General features: G+C 40.4%; 1 protein-coding gene across 1 annotated transcript; it reads right to left on the reverse strand.

Annotated features, from left to right (window-relative positions):
* Window positions 1–12,227: 12,227 nt before the first annotated feature.
* Window positions 12,228–15,677, reverse strand: psme1 (proteasome activator subunit 1). The gene is made up of 11 exons (XM_072680285.1): window positions 15,471–15,677; window positions 15,183–15,215; window positions 15,006–15,068; window positions 14,821–14,922; window positions 14,632–14,686; window positions 14,382–14,482; window positions 14,199–14,267; window positions 14,004–14,071; window positions 13,774–13,828; window positions 12,642–12,728; window positions 12,228–12,492 (listed from the first exon to the last, which is right to left on the reverse strand). Exons 1-11 carry the CDS (start codon window positions 15,507–15,509, stop codon window positions 12,412–12,414), a joined length of 753 nt encoding a protein of 250 aa, XP_072536386.1. The 5' UTR covers window positions 15,510–15,677; the 3' UTR covers window positions 12,228–12,411.
* Between the last annotated feature and the right edge of the window lie 5,713 nt (window positions 15,678–21,390).

A 21,390-nucleotide genomic window follows, 5' to 3' on the forward strand; every position in this document is an offset into this window, starting at 1 on the left:
AGTAATTCACAACTTCCTGTTTCCCTGGGGTATAAATATGACTTGACACAGAGGCCATTTCTCTTCAACATGGGAAAGACAAAGGAACATACCATTCAAGTAAGGCAGATGTGTGTTGACCTCCACAAGTCAGGCAATGGCTACAAGAAAATAGCCACTCACCTACACCTGTCCATATCTACTGTCAGATGAATTATTACGAAGTTTAAAACAACTGGAACAGTGGTAAACAAGCCTGGATGAGGACGAAGTTTATTTTGCCACCACGCACAGTGAGGAGGATGATAAGAGAAATAAAAAGGTCTCCAAAGCTCACTGTTACAGAATCTTGGGGTCACAAAGTCTCCAAAACAACCATCAGGCGCTGTCTGCATGCCAACAAGCTGTTTGGGAGGCATGCACGGAAAAAACCTTTTCTCATTCACAATCATAAACGCAAACGTTTGCTAAGCAGTACTGGAACTTCAACTGGGACCGTGTGCTTTGGTCAGATGAAACTAAGATAGAGCTTTTTGGCAACAAATGCTCTAAGTGGGTCTGGCATAACACAAGAGCTGAGTATGCAGAAAAGCACCTCATGCCCACTGTGAAATATGGGGGAGGATCAGTGATGCTGTGGGCCTGTTTCTCTTCCGAAGGCCCTGGGAACCTTGTTAGGGTGCATGGCATCATGAATGCTTTGAAATACCAGGACATTTTAAAACAAAATCTGGTGGGTTCTGCCCAAAAGCTGAAGATGGGTCGTTACTGGGTCTTTCAGCAAGATAATGACTCAAACATATGGCCAAATCTACACAGAAATGGTTCACCACACACAGAATCAAGCTCCTCCCATGGCCATCTCAGTCCCCAGACCTCAACCCCATTGAAAACCTGTGGGGTGAGCTGAAGAGGAGAGTGCAGAGCAGAGGACCCAGGTCGCTGGATGATTTAGAGAGATTGTGCAAAGAGGAATGGTCAAAGATCCCTCTATCTGTATTCTCTCATCTTGTGAAACATTATAAGAGAAGATTAGGTGCTGTTTTGTTGGCAAAAGGGGGTTGTACAAAGTATTAACATCAGGGGTGCCAATAATTGTGGCACACATGATTTGATATTAAACAATTATTTCTTAATGTGGGATTTTTTTTGTTAAAGGTTGGATTTTACTTTTTTTTCCATCATGGTCCTATATTATTTAGAAAAAAACTGTGTACAGTGTGGAGGGCACTGTATACAGTATTAATAATAAAGTGTCCGAATGCAGTGATGTTGGTGAAGGGTTCACAGCTTGTTCAGTAACCTGATGGCTTGTGGGTAGAAACTGTTCATTAGCCAGTTTGTTCTGGCCTGGATGCTGTGGTAAGTAAGGTGAACAGGCTGTGTGCTGGGTGGCTACAGTGCAACCGGATCTTCTGGATTTTTCTCAGGCAGCGGGACCAGTAGATGTCCTGCAGGTCTGGAAGTTTGCTGCCTATGATGGACTCCGCTGTCCTCACCACTCTCTTCAGGGCTTTGTGGTCGTAGGCAGTACAGCTGCCGTACCAGACAGTGATGCAGGCCGTGAGGATGCTTTCTATGGTGCATCTGTAGAAGTTGGTGAGGATGTCAGGAGGCAGACCAAACTTCCTGAGCCTTCTCAGGAAGAAAAGGTGCTGACGGGCAGTCTTCATTGCTTTGTTGGTGTGGAGAGACCAAGAGAGGTCATCGGAAAGTGACCACCCCTCTGCAGCTTCCTGTAGTCCACAATCATCTCCTTAGTTTTGCTGATGTTGAGACTGAGGTTGTTGTGGTAGCACCACTCTGACAGGGCACTGACCTTGTCTCTGTAGGCAGTCTCGTCTCCATCTATGATATGAGATATGAGTGATCAGGAGAGGTCATCGGTGAGGTGTACCCCGGGGAACCTAACACTGCTGACCCTCTCCACTTCAGCTCCATTGATGTATAAGGGAGAGTGACCACCCCTCTGCAGCTTCCTGTAGTCCACAATTATCTCCTTAGTTTTGCTGATGTTAAGACTGAGGTTGTTGTGGTAGCACCACTCTGACAGGGCACTGACCTCGTCTCTGTAGGCAGTCTCGTCTCCATCTGTGATGAGGCCTAGGATGGTGGTGTCATCAGCGAACTTGAAGATGATGTTGGATGTGTGTCTGGCTACACAGTCATGTGTAAACAAGGAATACAAGAGGGGGCTGAGGACACAGCCTTGAGGAGCCCCTGAGCTCAGAGTCAGCATGGATGAGAAGCTGTTTCCTACTCTCACCACCTGGGGTCTACCTGTTAGGAAGTCCTGGACCCAGTTGCACAGATGAGAGTTCAAACCCAAGTCTGTGAGCTTGGGGATGAGTTTAGCCAGGATGATGGTGTTGAATGCTGAGCTGTAATCTATGAACAGCATTCTCACATAGGTGTTCTTCCTGTCCAAGTGTGTGAGGGCAGAGTGCACTGTCAGTGCAATAGCATCATCTGTGGATCTGTTGGAGCGGTATGCAAATTGGTGAGGGTCCATGGTGGCTGGAAGCGAGGAACAGATGTGGGTTTTGACCAGCCGCTCAAAGCACTTCATAGCTGTTGATGTCAGTGCAACAGGGCGGTAGTCATTCAGGCAGGTGATAGCCGGTGTCTTGGGAACTGGAACAATTGTGGTTCTCTTGAAGCATGTGGGAATCACTGACAGTCTTAAGGAAAGGTTAAAGATGTCAGTGAAAACTTCAGCCAGCTGGATGGCACATGTTCTTACCACCCGACTGTGAACGCCATCAGGACCAGGTATTTTGCGTGGGTTAACTGCCTTGAAGGATCTGACCACCTCAGACACAGAAATGGATGGAGCACAGCTTTCCTGATCTACTGGGAGTTTCGTAGCTGGGGAGGTGTTGTTTGCCTCAAAATGAGCATAATGTGCATTTAGCTCATCTGCAAATGAGAAGGACAACCCCATATCACAGATCCCACCACCTTTGTGATAGGGCGGAGACCATTCCACATGCGTCTAAGATCAGACCCACAGTAGTTAGACTCCACTCTGTCCCTATAGCTTCTTTTGGCCAGCCTGATGCTCCTCTGAAGGTCATATCTGGCTTTCTTGTAACTCTCCAGGTCACCAGTGTTGTAGGCTGTGGTCCGAACTCTTAGTTTGGCTTGGACCTCAGTGTTGATCCAGGGCTTCTGGTTGGGAAATGTTCTTACATTGATCTTTGGTACAATGTCATCAGTGCATTTACTGATGTAGCTTGTTATCGAGTCCGTATATTCATTGATGTCAGTGCCAGCTGCATCATGGAACATCTGCCAGTCTGTGGTTTCAAAGCAGTCCTGAAGTGTGAAGATGGCCTCCTCACTCCATTGGTAGACTGATCTGAAGACTGGCTTGGCCTGTTTAAGGCTTTGTCTGTATGCAGGCAGGAGAAGAATGGAGGTGTGATCAGCTTTCCCGAAGGCAGGATGGGGGAGGGGTTTGTAACAGTCTTTAAGTGCAATGTAGCAGTGATCAAGAATCTGTTCTCCTTGGGTGGGGAAGTTAATGTGCTGGTAGTATTTAGGCAGAACCATTTTCAGGTTTGCCCTGTTAAAATCCCCAACCACAATAAAAACAGCCTCTGGATGGAAGTTCTCCAGCCTGCTGATTGTCTCATACAGAGCCTTTAATGCATGTGACTTGTCCGCCTGAGGAGGGATATAAGCTGTAGTGAGGATGACAGAGTCCAGCGTTCTGTCCTGGCGGTGGATGGAGATGCCCGCCGGTGTGATGCCTGTGTTCGGTGTAGCCGTGGACAGCCACGTCTCTGTGAGCGCTAACACACAGCAGCTCTCAATGTCGCGCTGAAACTTGATCCGTGCGTTCAGCTCGTCTATTTTGTTCTCCAGCGATTGAACATTCGCGAGCAGGATGCTAGGAAGCGGAGGGTTGAAGCACCTTTTCCCAGTCCTGCAGAGAACTCCGGAACGTCTGCCTCTCTGGCGCTTCTTCCTGCTCCGCTGGCGCACGTGCTGGTAAATAAAGAAGCAATGGGGTCGTTAAGGGGCAGCCGCTCGCATCTGTGCATGAGTGATTGTTAAAGTTCACAAAGTCTGTTTCCAGCGATGATCGGATGTCCAGAAAAGTTTGTCGATCAAATTGGATGATCCCAACGGCGGTTTGTACACAAAGAATAACAAATAATACAGTAAAACACAAAAAGCTGTAGAGTTTACCCGGAGCTCTCACCAGTGCGGCCATTCTACGGCACACTGGAACCGGACCAGTGGCAGCCGGTACCGCTCGCCTTGGGGCAGTCGCAGGCACCACTGCCTGCACAGACCTTGAAACAGGGGCAGCTGGCACTGCTTGCCTGGTAGTAGGCGCAGATGCCACTGCCTGGACACGAACAGAGGTGGGCGGGACTGCAGAGACAGAAACAGAGGTGGACAGGGCCGCCGAGACAGAAACAGAGGCGGACAGGGTCGCCAAGACAGAAACAGAGGCGGGCTAGGCCGCCGAGACAAGAACAGAGATGGGCTAAACCGGCAAGACAGGAACAGAGACCGGGGGCCAGGGCGCAGACACTGGAGCCGGGGCCTTGGACGCAGACGAGGCGATAGGCTACGGGATAGGCGGGCCCCTTAGTACCTGCTATTGGCCCCCCAGCACCATGGGACCGGATGGAGGCAGGGCGACCCAAGAGTTGGTTGAGCCGAATAGCAAGTGCGATGAGCTCGTCCAGCTCAAGAGACTCGCTTCGGCACACAAGGTCCCGCTGCAGACGGAGGCTCAACCGGTTGCGGAACAGGACCACCAGAGCGGCTCGGTTCCACCGAACTCTAACGCATAGTGAGAGGCCAAACCGTTGCCCTGTTCCAACCGCAGCAGTCAGCCCCTACTTCGTAAGCCCCTCCCGGAGGTGCTGAAACACTGCTTGGAAGTATTGCAGGTACTCCAATAAGTGCTTCTCATGAAGCTCCTCCCAAGTGGCAGTGGTCCAATCTAGAGCTTTACCCGTGAGATAGGAGACCAGAAAGGCAATCTTCACCCCGGGGAAGGGCGCGATAACGAGGGCCTGACATGACAGATTCATTTTTTAAATATATTTGGACCATTATTTTTGGCATAACTGAAATATTGACACAAGTGGATGTTTTACAATACCATAAATAAATAGTATAAATAAATAAATAAATAAGGAAGGAAAATTTTATGACAGTCATTACATATATTTTACATATACATAAACACACACACTTAATTTGTTTACAGTATGTTTTATGTTTTAGTGCATCCTGGCCATAATTACATCATCAGTGTAATTACAACTTGTCCATTGCCTGTTTGAACACTGCAGTTTTTGAAGCAACATGTGTTTTATAAAATAACAAGTTATTATGAGTGCAGTAATTCTAAGGGTTCACAAACTTTCTCTTATAGCTGTATTAAATTTAAGCAGGAGTAGCTGTGCCAAACAAAACTCTAGCATAGCAAGACTAGGTATTAAATCAGCAAATTTTACAAGCTTTCTAAAATTTACATGAATTACATTAATTTGTTGTATTTTATATTACAATTAGTTTTTACCATGTTTACCGTTGATGTTTTATCGGAAGTGTTTGTAGCACCTCCCAGTGGTGGATTTATGCAGTGTCACGCGTATGTAATTTTCAAATTTGGTCTTGGTAGGAGTATGGCTGAGTGTGGCTAAGATGTAACCAAAAGCTTAGTCCAGATACATTTTGTCAGTCTCACTATGGTGCATTAGCTGATTACACTAATGAACTAGGGGCAGTGAGCACACACACACAGAGCGGTGGTCAGTCAATTTCAGCGCCCGGGGAGCAGAGAGGGTAAAGGGCCTTGCTCAAGGGCCCAACGGTGGCAGCTTGCCGAGCCTGGGTATCGAACCCACAACCTAACTGCTGAGCCACCACTACCATTATGAATAAAATAAATAAATTGCAGACATATTACACATGCTATGACATGTGGTTAGTGGAGGTGGGGGGTTTAGTCTCTGTGAGTTTAAAAGTCTGACTGCCTGTGGGACAAAGCTGTTGCGGAACCGTGCAGTGACAGCACAGATGCTCCTGTACCTTCTGCCAGACAGCAGCTGTGAAAAAAGTCCATATGAGGGATAAGTGGGGTCCTTCACAATGCTGAACATGGTGAGGATTGGAAGAGGAATATGAGCCTTCCTTAGTCTCCGCAGAACATACAGGCCCTGCTTGGCTTTCTTGGCAATGGAGCTGGCACATGAGGTTCTCTGTGATGTGGACTCTGAGGAACTTGGTGCTCTGGACCATTTTCACAACAGAGCCATGGATGTTCATGGGGGTATGCTGTTGTATGCTATCTCTTGTTCCTGGTGAATAGGCCCACTACTGATGTATCATCTGCATGGCTTAGCACACAGCCATACCTGAAGATATGTATAAGGTTTTGTGGTGATTGGCCAATTCTAATGCTGTCAAGTACCTGGGTGGTCTTGTTTTTTCAACTATGACATTAGACTCATAAATACTGATCCAGGAGAGCACATAATAGCACCATACAAACCTTTGGTTGCACCACCTTGCGATGCAGTTCCACCAAACAACATATTGTCTATGACCTCTCTACATGTCTGTGAAGTTTCGGAACAATTGGTCAAAGTACTTCTAGTATGAGTTAGGTAAAAATTCAGAGACTAGATCGTGCTCAAAAAGTTTTGCAAAAATCAAAATCTAAGTGGGTCTATTTGCCATACAGGGTGGTAGATATGGCCCTTGAAGTTTGACGCAAAATGTCCAGTATTTCGCATTTATTTTGATGTTTGCGTCTACATTTTGTGTACGTTTTCACAGTTTTAAACACGTCTTAAAGTCCTGCCTTGTCGCTGCAACAACTGGACTGCATTTAGCACAGACAGCAATGTAGCAAAATGTATACTTAAACAGAAACAGTGGTTCTTTTAACATTCTGTTGAGGCCGACTCATCTGTAGACTTTATTATGATCTATTGTCTGCCTGCCTCTTGCTGCTGATTGGATAAAACCGCTTATGCACCCACTGAACAAGAGAAAACATACCTTAGATTTGACAAATTGTCAAATATAAATATGAAATTTATTTGCATAGCGCTTTTATAACAAGTGTTGCCACAAAGCAATATTACAGGAATCTGGTAATTAGACAAAAAGATTGATAAAACATAAAACCTCTGATTAGCAAGCCAAGGGATGACAGTGGCAAGAAAAAACTCCCACTAGGCTGAAGGAAGAAACCATGAGAGGAACCAGGCCTCAAAGGTGGCCCATCCTCCTCTGGTCAAAACGACACAACATGTCCCCACAATATACTGAGGTAAAAAAAATATATAAAAGGATTCCGTATATTGTTCCCTATGATACTAGAGTGACTAGATGTCCTCTTTTTGGGATGTTAAAAATGTATCTGTTCGGGATTTCTAATTTCTAGGTCTCATCTTAACACCACTGCTGGCCGACATGTACCTGCATCTACATCAATCATACTCCAAACTGCTTCTTATCACAGTCGATTGGCCACAGCCTAAAAAATGTAAATGAACACAATGGTTTTTTTGTTAACTTTTTTTTCGAATGTTTTTTTATTTTTCAACTTCGACTGTTATGTATTTGTTAATATTGGCATAAAAATAATAAATGTGATGTAAAACGTGAAAGTAAAGCTTTGCTTTAAAATGATTTTATTTGCGAGACACTTGTACTGAAAGGACATGATTTGACCATATAGACTATTGAGCCAATTCATTAGTTTTGGTAAATGTATGTACATTGATGTTCATTAACATAGTTGCATGATTTTAAAGATATTTAAAAGTAAATACATACAGACCGCTACGGTCCTACAACTCGAAGCCCCCCAGCCACAACATCCAAACCACGACTGACGCTTGCATGTCACCCTATATAATAGTGCTCTATATAGTGATTAGGATTTTCGCATGTAGGGAATTGTGAATAGGGTGCAGTTTCAGATACAACTTATGATTTGCTCCACCATCAGAAAAGTTTTGAGCACTAATACTACTGATAGAAGCAGACCTATTCAAGAGAATTGTACAAGAGTTAAGTTAGTGTTTTGTGAGATAATATATACCAGTCAGATAAGAAAAATAGTAGTGAACTGTAATGCTTAAATACATGCTAAAGAATAAGTTTACTATTGCTAAAAGAGGTTTATAACTGGTATTACTTCTTCAGGCAGGTTTGAGGGAATTCCAATGAGTGTGCAAGTTGTACAATTTGACAAGGTGACACCAGATGACAGACAGTTTTTTATCTATTATTTCGTCTTTAGAACTGAAAAAGTTTTTTAAAATCATGCATACAATACGACTAAGTTGAATTAGATAGTGGTCTGAGATTGCTGAATTTTGAGGAACAATATTTAGGTTATATTTGCTAACACCCAGGGTCAAAACTAAATTTATGGTACGGTTACAATAATGTATAGACAGCCCTGTTACATTTTGGACAATGCTGACAGAGTCTAGGATTGATATAAATGCCTTTTTTAGTGGATCGTCTGCCTCAAAATAAATTTTAAGATCTCCTTCAATTGTTAGTTTATCACTACACACTGCTAAGCTTGCAGCAAAGTAACTAAATTCTTTTGAAAATTATGAATAAGTCCTGTTTGTCTGTAAATATTAGTTGCATTCTTATTTGTGACTAGATTAGTTATGTTAATAGAAAAAAAGCATTTCAATGTTTTATAATACTCAAGATAAGTAGATTGCACGTACTAAACCTCCTTTGCCTAAAAATTAATATAATATACTAATATATATGTAACATATATATAACATAATTATAGTCTGCAGGGGTGGCACTGCAAGTAATAGACTGCCACCATCATCTCGGTCCCCAAGAGTTCCACAGTGACAGGTCTGAATGATTAACGGCCAATAGCCCTCATGTCGATAGTTACAAAATGCTTTGAAAGACTGGTTATGACCCACATCAAAGCTACCATCGATGTCACTGTGGATCCACACCAGTGGACCAGAAAAATTTATCCACAGAAGATGCCTTTTCCTCTGTAGAAATGTTCAACACTGCCTTTACCCACCTGGTCTAAATGCTCTTTGTGGACTTCACATCCACTTTTAACACCAGACCCTGACAAATAAACTCACCTCACATTGTCTGATTTTTAAAGAATTTATTTGCAAATAATAGTGGAAAATAAGTATTTGGTCAATAACAAAAGTTTATTTCAATACTTTGTTATATATACTTTGCTGGCAATGACAGAGGTCAAACGTTTTCTGTAAGTCTTCACAAGGTTGGCACACACCATTGCTGGTATGTTGGCCCATTCCTCCATGCAGATCTCCTCTAGAGCAGTGATGTTTTGGGGCTGTTGGCGGGCAACACAGACTTTTAACTCCCTCCAAAGGTTTTCTAGGGGTTGAGATCTGGAGACTGGCTAGGCCACTCCAGGACCTTGAAATGCTTCTTACGAAGACACTCTTTTGTTGCCCTGACAGTGTGCTTGGGATCATTGTCATGCTAAAAGACCCAGCCACGTTTCATCTTCAACGCCCTTGCTGATGGAAAGAAATCTCACAATACATGGCCCCATTCATTCTTTCATGTATACGGACCAGTCGTCCTAGTCCCTTTGCAGAGAAACAGCCCCAAAGCATGACGTTGCCACCCCCATGCTTTACAGTTGGTATGGTGTTCTTTGGATGCTGTGTTTGTACCAAACTTTGGTTCTACAAAGTTCTACTTTGGTTTCATCTGACCTCAAGACATTCTCCCAATACTCTTCCGGAACATCCAAATGCTGTCTAGCAATCTTCAGGTCCCAGTTTTCTGCAGGTCAATCACTAGGTCCCTCCGTGTGGTTCTGGGATTTTTGCTCAACGTTCTTCGTGATCATTTTGACCCCACGGGCTGAGATCTTGGGTGGAGCCCCTGATCGAGGGAGATTAGCAGTGGTCTTGTAGGTCTTCCCAGCCTGGTGCAGGTCTACAATTTTGTTTCTGGTGTCTTTCGACAGCTCTTTGGTCTTCACCATAGTGGAGTTTGGAGTGTGACTGTTTGAGGTTGTGGGCAGGTGTCTTTTATACTGTTAACGAGTTCAAACAGGTGCCATTAATACAGGTAATTAGTGGAGGACAGATAAACCTCTTAAAGACATTGTTACAGGTCTGTGACAGCCAGAAATCTTGCTTGTTTGTAGGTGATCATATACTTATTTTCCACCATTATTTGCAAATAAATTCTTTAAAAATCAGACAATGTGATTTCCAGAATTTTTTTTCTCATTTTGTCTCTCATAGTTGAGGTCTACCTATGATGTCAATTACAGGTCTCTCTCATTTTTTTGAGTGGGAGAACTTGCACAATTGGTGGCTGACTAAATACTTTTTTCCCAACTGTATGTCTTCAGCTGTTAATGGACATTATCAATGGGACGATTTTAATTATCATGCGGGAAATGTAACTGGCTAGGTTACAATGTTTTAAAATGAGTTTAAAATATTTTAACCTTTTTCACATTGAAAAGTTTTTAAAACAAACTTTTTTAATACAATAATTACTTTCTTGCCTTTGATATGCTGTAGGCTCTGCTATGCACTGGATTGCTTAGGTGGAACAGGTGGCCAAACAAGTGCTGCACCAATGATTTGGAACATGAACTGAGGGCATGAACAATAGCTAACAGAGGGGATACAAGGAAACAACCACATGCAGGGTCAAATATAACATATTTAGTAAGCATGTCGTTGTGATTTTGATCATATTATTAAAATAGCTTTTCTGAGGTTGTATGCATACATGTATGTACTTATTTATACCACTATATTTATGCACATATGTAAGCAATGTGTTTCTATTTCACTGTGCTGATGTTTTGGTATTTCTGCTGTGCTGTTTTTTCTGAAAAATAAAATTTCTACATTCTCTTTCTTTTCACTTTTCTTTCCATATTCTGCTTTTCACAAAATGATCATTGCTGTACATAAAGTAGGGTTCATTTTACTTTTTTTACTGTGAAAATAGAATTTTTAGGTTTAAAGATTATTCATTCAGTATTAATTCAGGGTGCAAAAATTACGCCAAATGAGACTGGAACGTTGAATCAATGAAGTTAATGTTGACAGTTTAACGTTGATCTAACATGTATTTAATGACTGTTTCCTATCTGGGAATGTACACTATTTTGCTAAAATTATTTGCTCACCTGCCTTCACACGCATATGAACATGCGTGACATCCCCTTCTTAATCCATGGGGTTTAATATGATGCGGGCCACCCTTTGCAGCTATAACAGCTTTAACTCTTTTGGGAAGTCTTTCCACAAGATTTAGGCGTGTGTTTATGGGAATTTTTGACCATACTTCCAGAAGTGCATTTGTGAAGTCAAACACTGATCTTGGACGAGAAGGCCTGGCTCGCAGACTCTGCTCTAATTCATCCCAAAGGTGTTCTATCAGTTTGAAGTCAGTACTCTGTGCAAGCCAGTCAAGATCTTCTACATCAAACTCACTCATCCATGTCTTTATGGACCTTGCTTTGTGCACTGTTGCAGAGTCATGTTGGAAGGGACCATCTCCAAACTGTTCCTGCAAAGTTGGAAGCATGAAATTGACTGCCCCGAGTCCAGTGGAGGCATGCTTTACACCACTGCATCCGACGCTTTCCATTGCACTTGGTGATGTAAGGCTTAGATGCAGCTGCTTGGACATGAAAACCCATTCCATGAAGCTCTCTACGCACTGTTCTTGAGCTAATCAGAAGGCCACATAAAATTTGGAGGTTTGAAGCAATTGACACTGCAGAAAGTTGGCAACCTCTGAACATAATGCACCTCATCATCCGCTGACCCCACTCTGTCATTTTATGTGGCCTACCACTTCATGGCTGAGTTGTTGTCGTTTCCAATCGCTTCCACTTTGTTATAATACTGCTGAGAGTTGACTGTGGAATATTTAGTAGCAAGAGAATTTCACGACTGGACAGGTGGCATCCTATCACGGTACCACGCTGGAATTCACTGAGCTCCTGAGAGCGACCCCTTCTTTCACAAATGTTTGTAAACGCAGTCTGCATGCCTACATGCTTGGTTTTATACACCTGTGACTGTGAAATTAATTGGAACACCTGAATCCAATTATTTGGATGGATGAGTGAATACTTTCTGCAATAAAGTGTATGTTTATGACTGACATCTTAATGTTGTGTGTATGTTAATCCAAGTACAATATAATGTAATATTTCAAAATAACTAAAAATAGCATTGTTATACATTGTTGTTTTAATTATTTGAATATGAACAAAAATACATGTTTTCATTAATGAAATCTTAGATTTTTGTCTGTGCACTGTGAGTAAAGCTGAGAAAGCATCTCAAATGAAATACAATATGACATGTATCTCTTCTTATATGTGTCTGGATTGACAGCACAGATAGGATTTTTTTTTCAGTAAATAAGAGCTTTGCAGTCTCCTCTGGGTTTCTTAATCTTGTCATAGTTCTTGTTAATGACATCAAACAACACAGCCTAGAAGGAAAAAAAACAGAAGAAAATCAAATCTACAATAGACCATTCTTTGCACAGAATCAAACTTCAAACATTAGTCACACAATTATGTAAGAAACAACAAAAGATTTAATATATAGAACCGCTACTAATTTAGAAGCAGAACTCACATATGTGTTGCGGATCTCCAGAACCACTATGCGTAGTTCACAACACTGGTGTTGATCCAACTCATGAACAAGCTGCCTGTAATCTCCCTGTAACACATAGCAAAGGCATAATAAGCATTGAATAAAATTGAAAATAAGTATTGGTGATAGCTGCTAATTAATTGTTTAATGTCTACAGAGATTATCTCTACATTTACAGGCCAATCTTAGACAGAGAAAACAAGATTATTCATACAATATTCTTCTGCTTTCTTAAATTCTTAAAAATAAATTTTCATTAAAGGGTTAACTTTTAAAATATTTTCCCATAATTATTACATTCAATATGAAATAATTCAATATTAAAAACATTGTAATTCAAAACGTTATTGAAACACCAATAAAAAAACAGTCTGCATATAGTCACATGCAACAACAGAGAAACTGGTAGCTTTCTATTACAGCCTACAACATTGAGGCCAGACAGTAAACAATTGTTTAAAATATAAAATATAAGATGCATTATAAGATGTAGCCTGGAGGAAGCAACAACACACTGATGTCAAGTAAGGGGGAAGGTCAAGGCCAGTATACAAATGGCTGGTGCAAAAAGCCAATGGGAAAGGTGAGGGTTTCATATAGAAACTGCACTACTGTTGGATTTAATTATTTCTGAATAACTCCCAGATAACTAAGTAAGCTGTGCTGTTTTAGTACACACATCACCAATATGTTGTCTTTTCCCCAGGGCAACCTTCTCTTGGGTGTCCTTATATGTTTTATATCCATGTTTGACTGTCTGGCCTTAGTGTTGTTGGCTGTTACTATTTGTCTGTGCTGTGAGTGTGCAGGCAGTATTCTAGTTTACCACAGAATTATTCTGTCAGTGCCAGGCAAATGGTTAATTTAGCTGCAAAGCTTTTAGTGTTGTCAGTTTATTGAAGGTGTTTGTACTAATTCAGGAAAATCTGTATAAAAATGTACTTGATCGTAATCATTCAGGAAACATCTGTAAAATGTTTCAATGTAAAACCTTTCATGTAGAAATGTCTGTAAGTGTATTCCTTTTCCACTGAATTTGAATTAGGATGTTGTGAAGTGATGATTGAGGCCACTGTATAGAATCAAAAATGTTTATTAACAAATTACTGACCACATGTGGTTGTTTGGAGGCCTTGGCTACAGCATCTCCCCTCTCACTGTAATACCTGAATACAATGAAACACATTATATGCAGAAGAATGTCTACATTTACCTGGACATGATGCAGTAAAGTAAAGGACGATTTTCCGAACAGAATTTTTTTTTCTTTATAATGTCTTAATTTAAAGAAGAAGCAACTGTTATTGCATCTTAGGCTTGTTTGGACAGTTTATTTCTTACTTTGTGATCTGTGCCTGGAATCCTTCAATCTTGGTGCGTGTGTTGGTGAGTAGCTCAAACACCTTCTCCTGAGGAACAAAGTAAATTGAAATTGAAATTAAGTAAATTAATTTTACAGTATTTCACTATACAGCATATTGGTCCACCCAAAAACAAAAGACAACACTCTCAGATATCAGATCACAAAGGGCAGACCTGTACAGCCACACCAAAGTTGTTCCCATCCTCAATCCTGGGGATCTGTAGCTGTACCCACATTGACACCTTAACACAATTGAGTTTTCATTATTAAACAGTTATGAATACTGAATGTATTGGTGTAGCTTGGCAAAATCATACACCTAACAGATTATTAATTCTGTAAATGTAGTCACTTACTGTGTTAAGATTTTCTTTCAGTGTCTGAAGATGAGGCTTAATTTCTTTGATGAGACTCTCTACTTTCTCATTAATGATAATTGGCCCACAGGGAGGACTTCCTGGATTAAAAAATACCCATTTCAACTGAGTCACAGTTTACTTCAGTGTGTCTACTGCCATTATACGTACCAAAACATATGCATTTACATATGTAATAGCTGGGCATGTGCAAGTATGGCTTTAACTTGCATTCAATACCATTTATTACCTTCCTCCTCATCTTTATCTTCATTGTTGTCTTTCTTTCCGCCCTTACCTTCTTTCTGTTGAAGGTGAAATTCACAATGCTAACAATTTCATATTTAATATTTTATACAGTGATCAGTATATCTGAGGAACTGACTCATTTTGGTGATTAGATGTAATCAAATATAGTATAAAAAGACTCAGTAACTACCTCATTTTTCTTCTTTCTCTTAAGTTCCTCTTTAGCGGGGTCTGGGATAGGGATGTCCAAATGAGCCCTGAGAGCAGAAAGGTCCTCGAAAATCAGGGAGGCCTGAAGACAATAACAGACATCTGTAGTTATATTATCATAGCATAATTTTTCAAAAGTTAAAATGTTAGCACATTTTTTTTTACCTGTAACAAGCTGTCCATCTTGGCAATCATCTGGGGAAAGTAAGTTGAGACCAGCTGCTCTGCCTATGACAAAGCAGAAATGTCCAGTCTGAGATAGAGACTGCACAAGGTATTCTAGTACTCTTTTAGGAAATTCTACAAACCATGAAATAATTATGAAGGACATCAAAAGCTTACCTCTTTAATGGCCTTCTTTGTGAATCCATCAACCTATAAAATAAAAACATGTATGTGACATTGTTCTGACATAAATACACATACACACATTACTATATACTAAATTTGTAAATCAACACTGCAAGTGTTAACACATTGTTGATTTAACACTATTACTGTTGATTTAACACTAGCGCATTTACTGTGTAGGAAGATAAAGTCAAAATGTGCAGCACAAAAAGGCTTTTCTGAAAATCAGGTAGCTCGATGTTTCAGGCCTACAGTGACAAACAAAAACCAGACGCTTACCTCTTTTTTTGACGCAGGGCTCATGTCTATAGAAGTCATTTTTGCACAGAAATATATTCTGTTTACCTATAGGTACACCCTTTTTACAATCGTGAACGCTTGTCCTGTCAAATTAAGTAAAAGGGTAATTTATTCTAGATGATTAAACGACCAGACGCGTCACAGACAGCACAGGGTGAAAGTGAAACTGAATTGAATAATATTTTAATCGGTAATTCCCAACTCAGTCACAAGAGGGAAAATGACTTCCATACGAATACAAAATAAAAGTCGAGAACAACTTTCACTCAAGTTACCGAACTGCGAAGGCAGTACACGCAGGCACACACACTTTCACTCAACAAATATCTGCTTTGATAGTAAGGAAGGATTCGCAAAGCACTGCAGGCAAGTCATCCGCGCTTTAAAGTAATATGCGCGTATACGCATGATATTACGGTAAATGCACTCGTAGACTAAAGCTACACCCCGAAAGCAAAGAGGAGACTATGACAAATTGACTTAGCGTTAATATATTTTAATTCACACGCACTGTCAAAACGGGAAGCAAAGGATTGACATACCTCGTAACGAAGTACATGGAGGAGCGTTATAAAGTAAAAATGATGTGTTTGGACGGCTTTGTAAGCACTCAGCAAGCTGTTTTGTAAGGTGTTTAGCATTTGTATATATAAATCCATACTGATTTGCTAATTCATTTAGTTAAATTATTTTAATTTTCCCTAAATGCCCCAGCAGTTCCAACATCATGTGAGAGAGACAGTCCATGGCTATCACCAGTGCAAATTTGGGGGAATTTCAATGCATACGTAAATAAAAACTGTAAAGTGTTGTTTAATTAATATAAATATTTGTTTCCATAATGCCACAACATTTTCAACATCAACTTTAGAGAAATTTCACTGTACACTATATTTAAGGGTCCAATAATTACTAAATGACAGCAATCGTTTAAAATGGCTCCCACAGTCCAATTTCAAAACAGTGAAGAGTTGTCTGCCTCGCCCCCGCCTCCCCACACGCGCAGCACAAGCGGGTTGCCAGGTTGAGGGCCTTCTTCACTGCACCTGCAGAAAGGAGCGTGGGATGAGTTTTTACAATGGCAGGCAACCAGTCATACTCTGTAAGTTGATCAGCAACTGTATCCGTTTGAAATAATGCACATTATAAAGCAGCTCAAGTGGATTTTATATAACTAGCCAGAGCCAAGCCTGTTATCCTGAATAAAAAAAACACTGCTCCTAAAATACACTCTGGAGTTGGAGTAACAACTTTACAGTTTCCGACAACATACTGCTCAGTTGAACAGATAACGTATATATATTTTGTCAGAGTAGTAGCCTGATGTTTTCCTTGTTGCAGCCTGATGTGGATATCAGTTCTGTGTGCCCTCACTAGTGTCAAGCAAAGACAGTGAGGGCTGTTCAGGTGCCGCTGGTAGGAGAGGCAGAGGACGGAGGGGGCGAGCTAGAGGAAGAGTGGCAGAGAGAGGTGAACAAGGTGAAAAAGGTGGAGGGGAGGAAACGGAGAGTGCAGGTCCTAGTGGTACAAGTAGCAGAAGCTGGTTAGGAATAGAATACTATTCTAGAATTCTAATGAGAGAGGTGGTGGCTGGGGAACCAGAGAAGGGAGAGGTGCCAGAGATGCAGAAAGAGAGAATCCAGGTCCTCCAAAAAAGGATACCATTATTATGACAACAGACCTTGAAGGAAAATGCAGTGGCCAGGGGCCTGACCATTGTATTAGCCAGCTGCCACATTTCACCCTCTACCATCTTGAAGATTGTTTTTTGCGTCTGCACTGACAGTATAGGAAGGATATGTGGATGATTGGCGAAGCAAGGGATGACTTAGTTATACAGAAGTTTATTTCAGATTGTGTTTACCCTTATTTACATTTATAACATTGTTGTTTGTTTTTAAAATAAAGTACAATTGTTAATGAACAATGGTGTGTAACAATTGTGTCTTTAAAAATACATTAATCAATGTGACTTATGAGTTGATGAAAGACAAGAATGACAATGAAAGACAATGAAAATTAACAATTTTCTTAAACAATTTTCTTAAACCGATCAGTTTACAAACTTTGGTCTCATTGGTCTGTCTGGAATGCTGGCATTGTGGAGAATAATTGGCGTTGTTACACAAAAAGTGTAATTATTGTTTTGTGGACAAAGAAATGATCAAGTGTGAATGATTTTTAGAGAGTGTTTTATTTAGCCCAAGAAAAACATAATAAACAGGTGTTTTTCCACCTACCACCCATTCCATGACACTTGCTGTACTCCTGGAGAACGCATTGGGACTCCACATGAGAGACAATGCATCTGTACAGGCACTGCTGCAATTGCAGCATGAAGAATGTTGCTTTAGGCAATCCTCATATGTTATGGATGCCTGTTTTCCTATTAGGTCATCCTTAGTGACAACCTGAGGTGGAGTGGGAAAGATAGGCAGTTGAGTGGATGGTGGTGGGTCAGTTGATGGGGGGATCTATTTCAGGGATATTATGAACCGTCACATTAGCTTCAATTATCGGCAGGCTGTCAATGCACAGTGGTGAAATCAGATCCATGTTTCACTTGATGGACACCCAATACTGGACAGTGCAGGGGCAGTAAAATGATGCTTCTTCCACTGCCTCTTACTAGGGGTGGAGGTGCTTGGACATTTAAAGCTAAAAGGAATATACCCTAATCAAGTTATTTACACAAAAAAGTGTACATTGTTTAACTTAAAGAAATATGACCACATCTGTCAGGCTGAAGCACTGCTGTCAAGAAATGCTAGTGCTGAAACTTGTATGTTTCTTTAATAGCTGATGACACATCCTGATAATTTTATGAGTTAGCACAGAAAATGTAATACTTAATGGACTTTAGAAAGGCAGTTCATGGCTCTCACCAGTGCTCGATTGTAAAAATGTCACTGTACACTGGCTTTAAAATTCCATTTTAATTGTTATTACATTTAAATTTTAATTGAATCATTAAAATGTTATTTTAATTATTCAAATGTATCACTATTTTTCAATAATGCCACAATAATTCCACAATCATTTGAGACATGCTATTTAGCTATCACCAGTGCAAATTTGTATGGATTTTACTGTACATATTTTTAATTAAAGTGTTATTTAATTTATTTGCATTTCTCATTATTTTCCTATAATGCCACAACAGTTCCACAATAAAACTAGATCATCAAATTACATTTATTTGTATATATCTTTTTACAACTGGCATTGTCACAAAGCAGCTTTACAGGAATCAGTAATAAGACAAGAGATTAACAACATGTAAAAACCTACCCCCACCCCCCACCCCCATTGAGCAAGGAAAAATTCACTCAAAGGGGAACCATCCTCCTCTGGTCAGAACTAGTTATAATTTACTGATAAAAGTCACCATACCACCACATAACTGTTATTCTCAAGTGTGCTGATTTAATTATAATATAACATAACTAATGTAAGTAGTGATGATAATAAAACCATCAATAAACCTAAATTAGTTTAAAATCATGAGGTCACATCTTTCAAGAGTTTTTTTTTTCAAAGCTAGTTTGATGTCATGAGGTAAATTTGTAAGAGAGTTTATTTAATTTTATTTATTTAATAGATTTGTGTCATTACTTCTTTTTTGTTTAACGGCCCCTAGATGGCAGGAGAGGCCATATTCATGCGAAAATGTGACATGAGGATTGATCAGGGTACGTTCCACACTTGAGGTCTCACTTCTCCTTGCCGTTGCTTATCCAGGAAACCTAAATGTACAAATACATTGCAATTGTCAGTGCTAAAGGCTTGTGGAATTTATTATACACAATTATACATATTATTGCTATTTATTATGTCCACTTATAATTTGTGTATTTTTATTGAAGGAAATGTGTCAGTGTACACTCTAAATATATTATATTATTATATATAGTATTATATTATTAAATGTTAATATAGTTAATACAAAAATTTGTGAAATGAAGTCTACAATGGGGCGACACAGGCTGTATTTGTGATTTACTTGAAGCGGTTTGGGGTGCGTTGCTAGAGGGCTACAGGACATCTCATGTGCCTTATGGATTTATTGATTATGCAATACAGCCATGTTTTGTTAATCGTGCAGCTCGTATACCATGATTTTTTTGGCAGCATCACTGACTTCATGCTCTGACTTTTGTCTGTAGTAACCAATTCTCAAGTCTCTGACACAGCCACTCTGTGTCCCAGTGTGCTTTAAAGCAACAAATGAGCTAATCAGTCAAAATATTCAAAATGTAGTTTCAGGCAACTATTTTTTGTTAATGTGACAAGTCTCATAAAATGTGTATGATTAGGGTTTGAATCAGAGAACTGTGGCTGTGTCTGAAATCATTTGTGTTATAGCCACAATAATATATATATATATATATATATATATATATATATATATATATATATATATATATATATATGTATGTGTGTGTGTGTGTGTGTGTGTGTAAAAATATATATTATTGTGGCTGTAACCTACAACACCCACCTAACGTGAACCGTTTAAACTTCAACTGAAGTTACATTCGAATGCAGTGAAAACATTTAAGTAGGCAGGTAATAGGAGTGAATACCAGGGTGACCAGGGGGAAACAACATTTACATTTACATTTAAGGCATTTAACAGACGCTCTTATCCAAAGTGACTTTCAAAAGTGCTTTGCTATTTACCCAAGGATAACCTCAGCTAGTTTGAATAGGCTAAAAATTCCAAGATACCTCAAAGTTTAGACACTACTAAACACAAGTCAATAAGGTGACCACTCTGCTATTCACCCAAGTATTCTCAGAAGAGATGGGTCTTCAGTCTGCTTTTGAAGACAGCGAGTGACTCTGCCGTTCAGACACCCACCACTTTGGTACCAGGACAGAAAAAAGCCTGGACACTTGTCTTCCATGGATTTTGAGGGATAGTGGGTCAAGCCGAGCCATACTTGAAGCTTGAAGGGCTCTTGGTGCAGACCAGCTTTTGACCATTGCCATCAAGTATGGAGGGGCTGGTCCGTTCTTGGCTTTGTAGGCCAGCATCAAGGTTTTGAATCTGATCTAGCCTTGTCCCTGAAATGATTATATTAATTCTCTCAGCACCACGGAAACATCCTCCAGAACCCCCATTCAACCCAGTCATGCGTAACAAAACTGACACCTCCATTACTTTACGCTGGTCACAAACAGAAAGTGAGTACCCAGTTCCCATCAATGGCTATTTTGTAGAGAGGAGGAAGGCGGGGGCTCAGACTTAGAGTCACAGGCATGCAAATCATGTATAGCACTGATTACACTATCAGCAGAATAGCTGAAGAAGGCAGCCACCAGGTCCACATTTTTGACACAATTCTGGTCAACGTGCCTTTCTAGGGGTTCCTTGAACGTTGTACTTTGGTAGGCAGACTTTATACACTAGATGGCTAGATCAAGCAATCCAGCAATTATGCACAATCTTTTAGTCAACTTTAAAATACAGAAATTGCTTTGTACATGAATACGCATCTCCATATTGAAAGACATGTGAAAGCTGGTTTTAGAGCACCTGTCACTCCAAAATCAGTTCACCAATAAAGATTCAAGGTGAAGACCCACCCACCCATAAAAATGTGCCACATTTTAGACACAAAAAGCAGAAACAAACCCGAGACAGTGTTTTTTTCTGTTTTTTTTCCTACCATAGGTATAGAATTTAATACAAATTTCCCCCAGTATGTGTGTTTGAGAGTATGTGTGTGTGTGTGTGGTGGGGGGGCGGTTCACCCCTTACGGACGAGAAAAGTTGTGAACACGATATGATATACGTAAAGATGACAGACCTCACATCCTCCAGGCGCGATGGTGATGATGAAACCCTGTTGAGCGACGGATCTGAGAACATAGAAATTGTGGATGTTAAAGA

Source organism: Salminus brasiliensis, chromosome 5 (assembly GCF_030463535.1).
Source record: "Salminus brasiliensis chromosome 5, fSalBra1.hap2, whole genome shotgun sequence".
NCBI classification, from domain to species: domain Eukaryota; kingdom Metazoa; phylum Chordata; class Actinopteri; order Characiformes; family Bryconidae; genus Salminus; species Salminus brasiliensis.

Coding starts and splice junctions, on each gene's coding strand:
- psme1 (XM_072680285.1), bottom strand. CDS start 15,509: ATGACTTCTATAGACATGAGCCCTGCGTCAAAAAAAGAG. Junction 14,268..14,381: donor TGAAAGAAAATCTTAACACA/GTAAGTGACTAC, acceptor AATTGTGTTAAG/GTGTCAATGTGGGTACAGCT. Junction 13,829..14,003: donor TTCCAGGCACAGATCACAAA/GTAAGAAATAAA, acceptor CATTGTATTCAG/GTATTACAGTGAGAGGGGAG.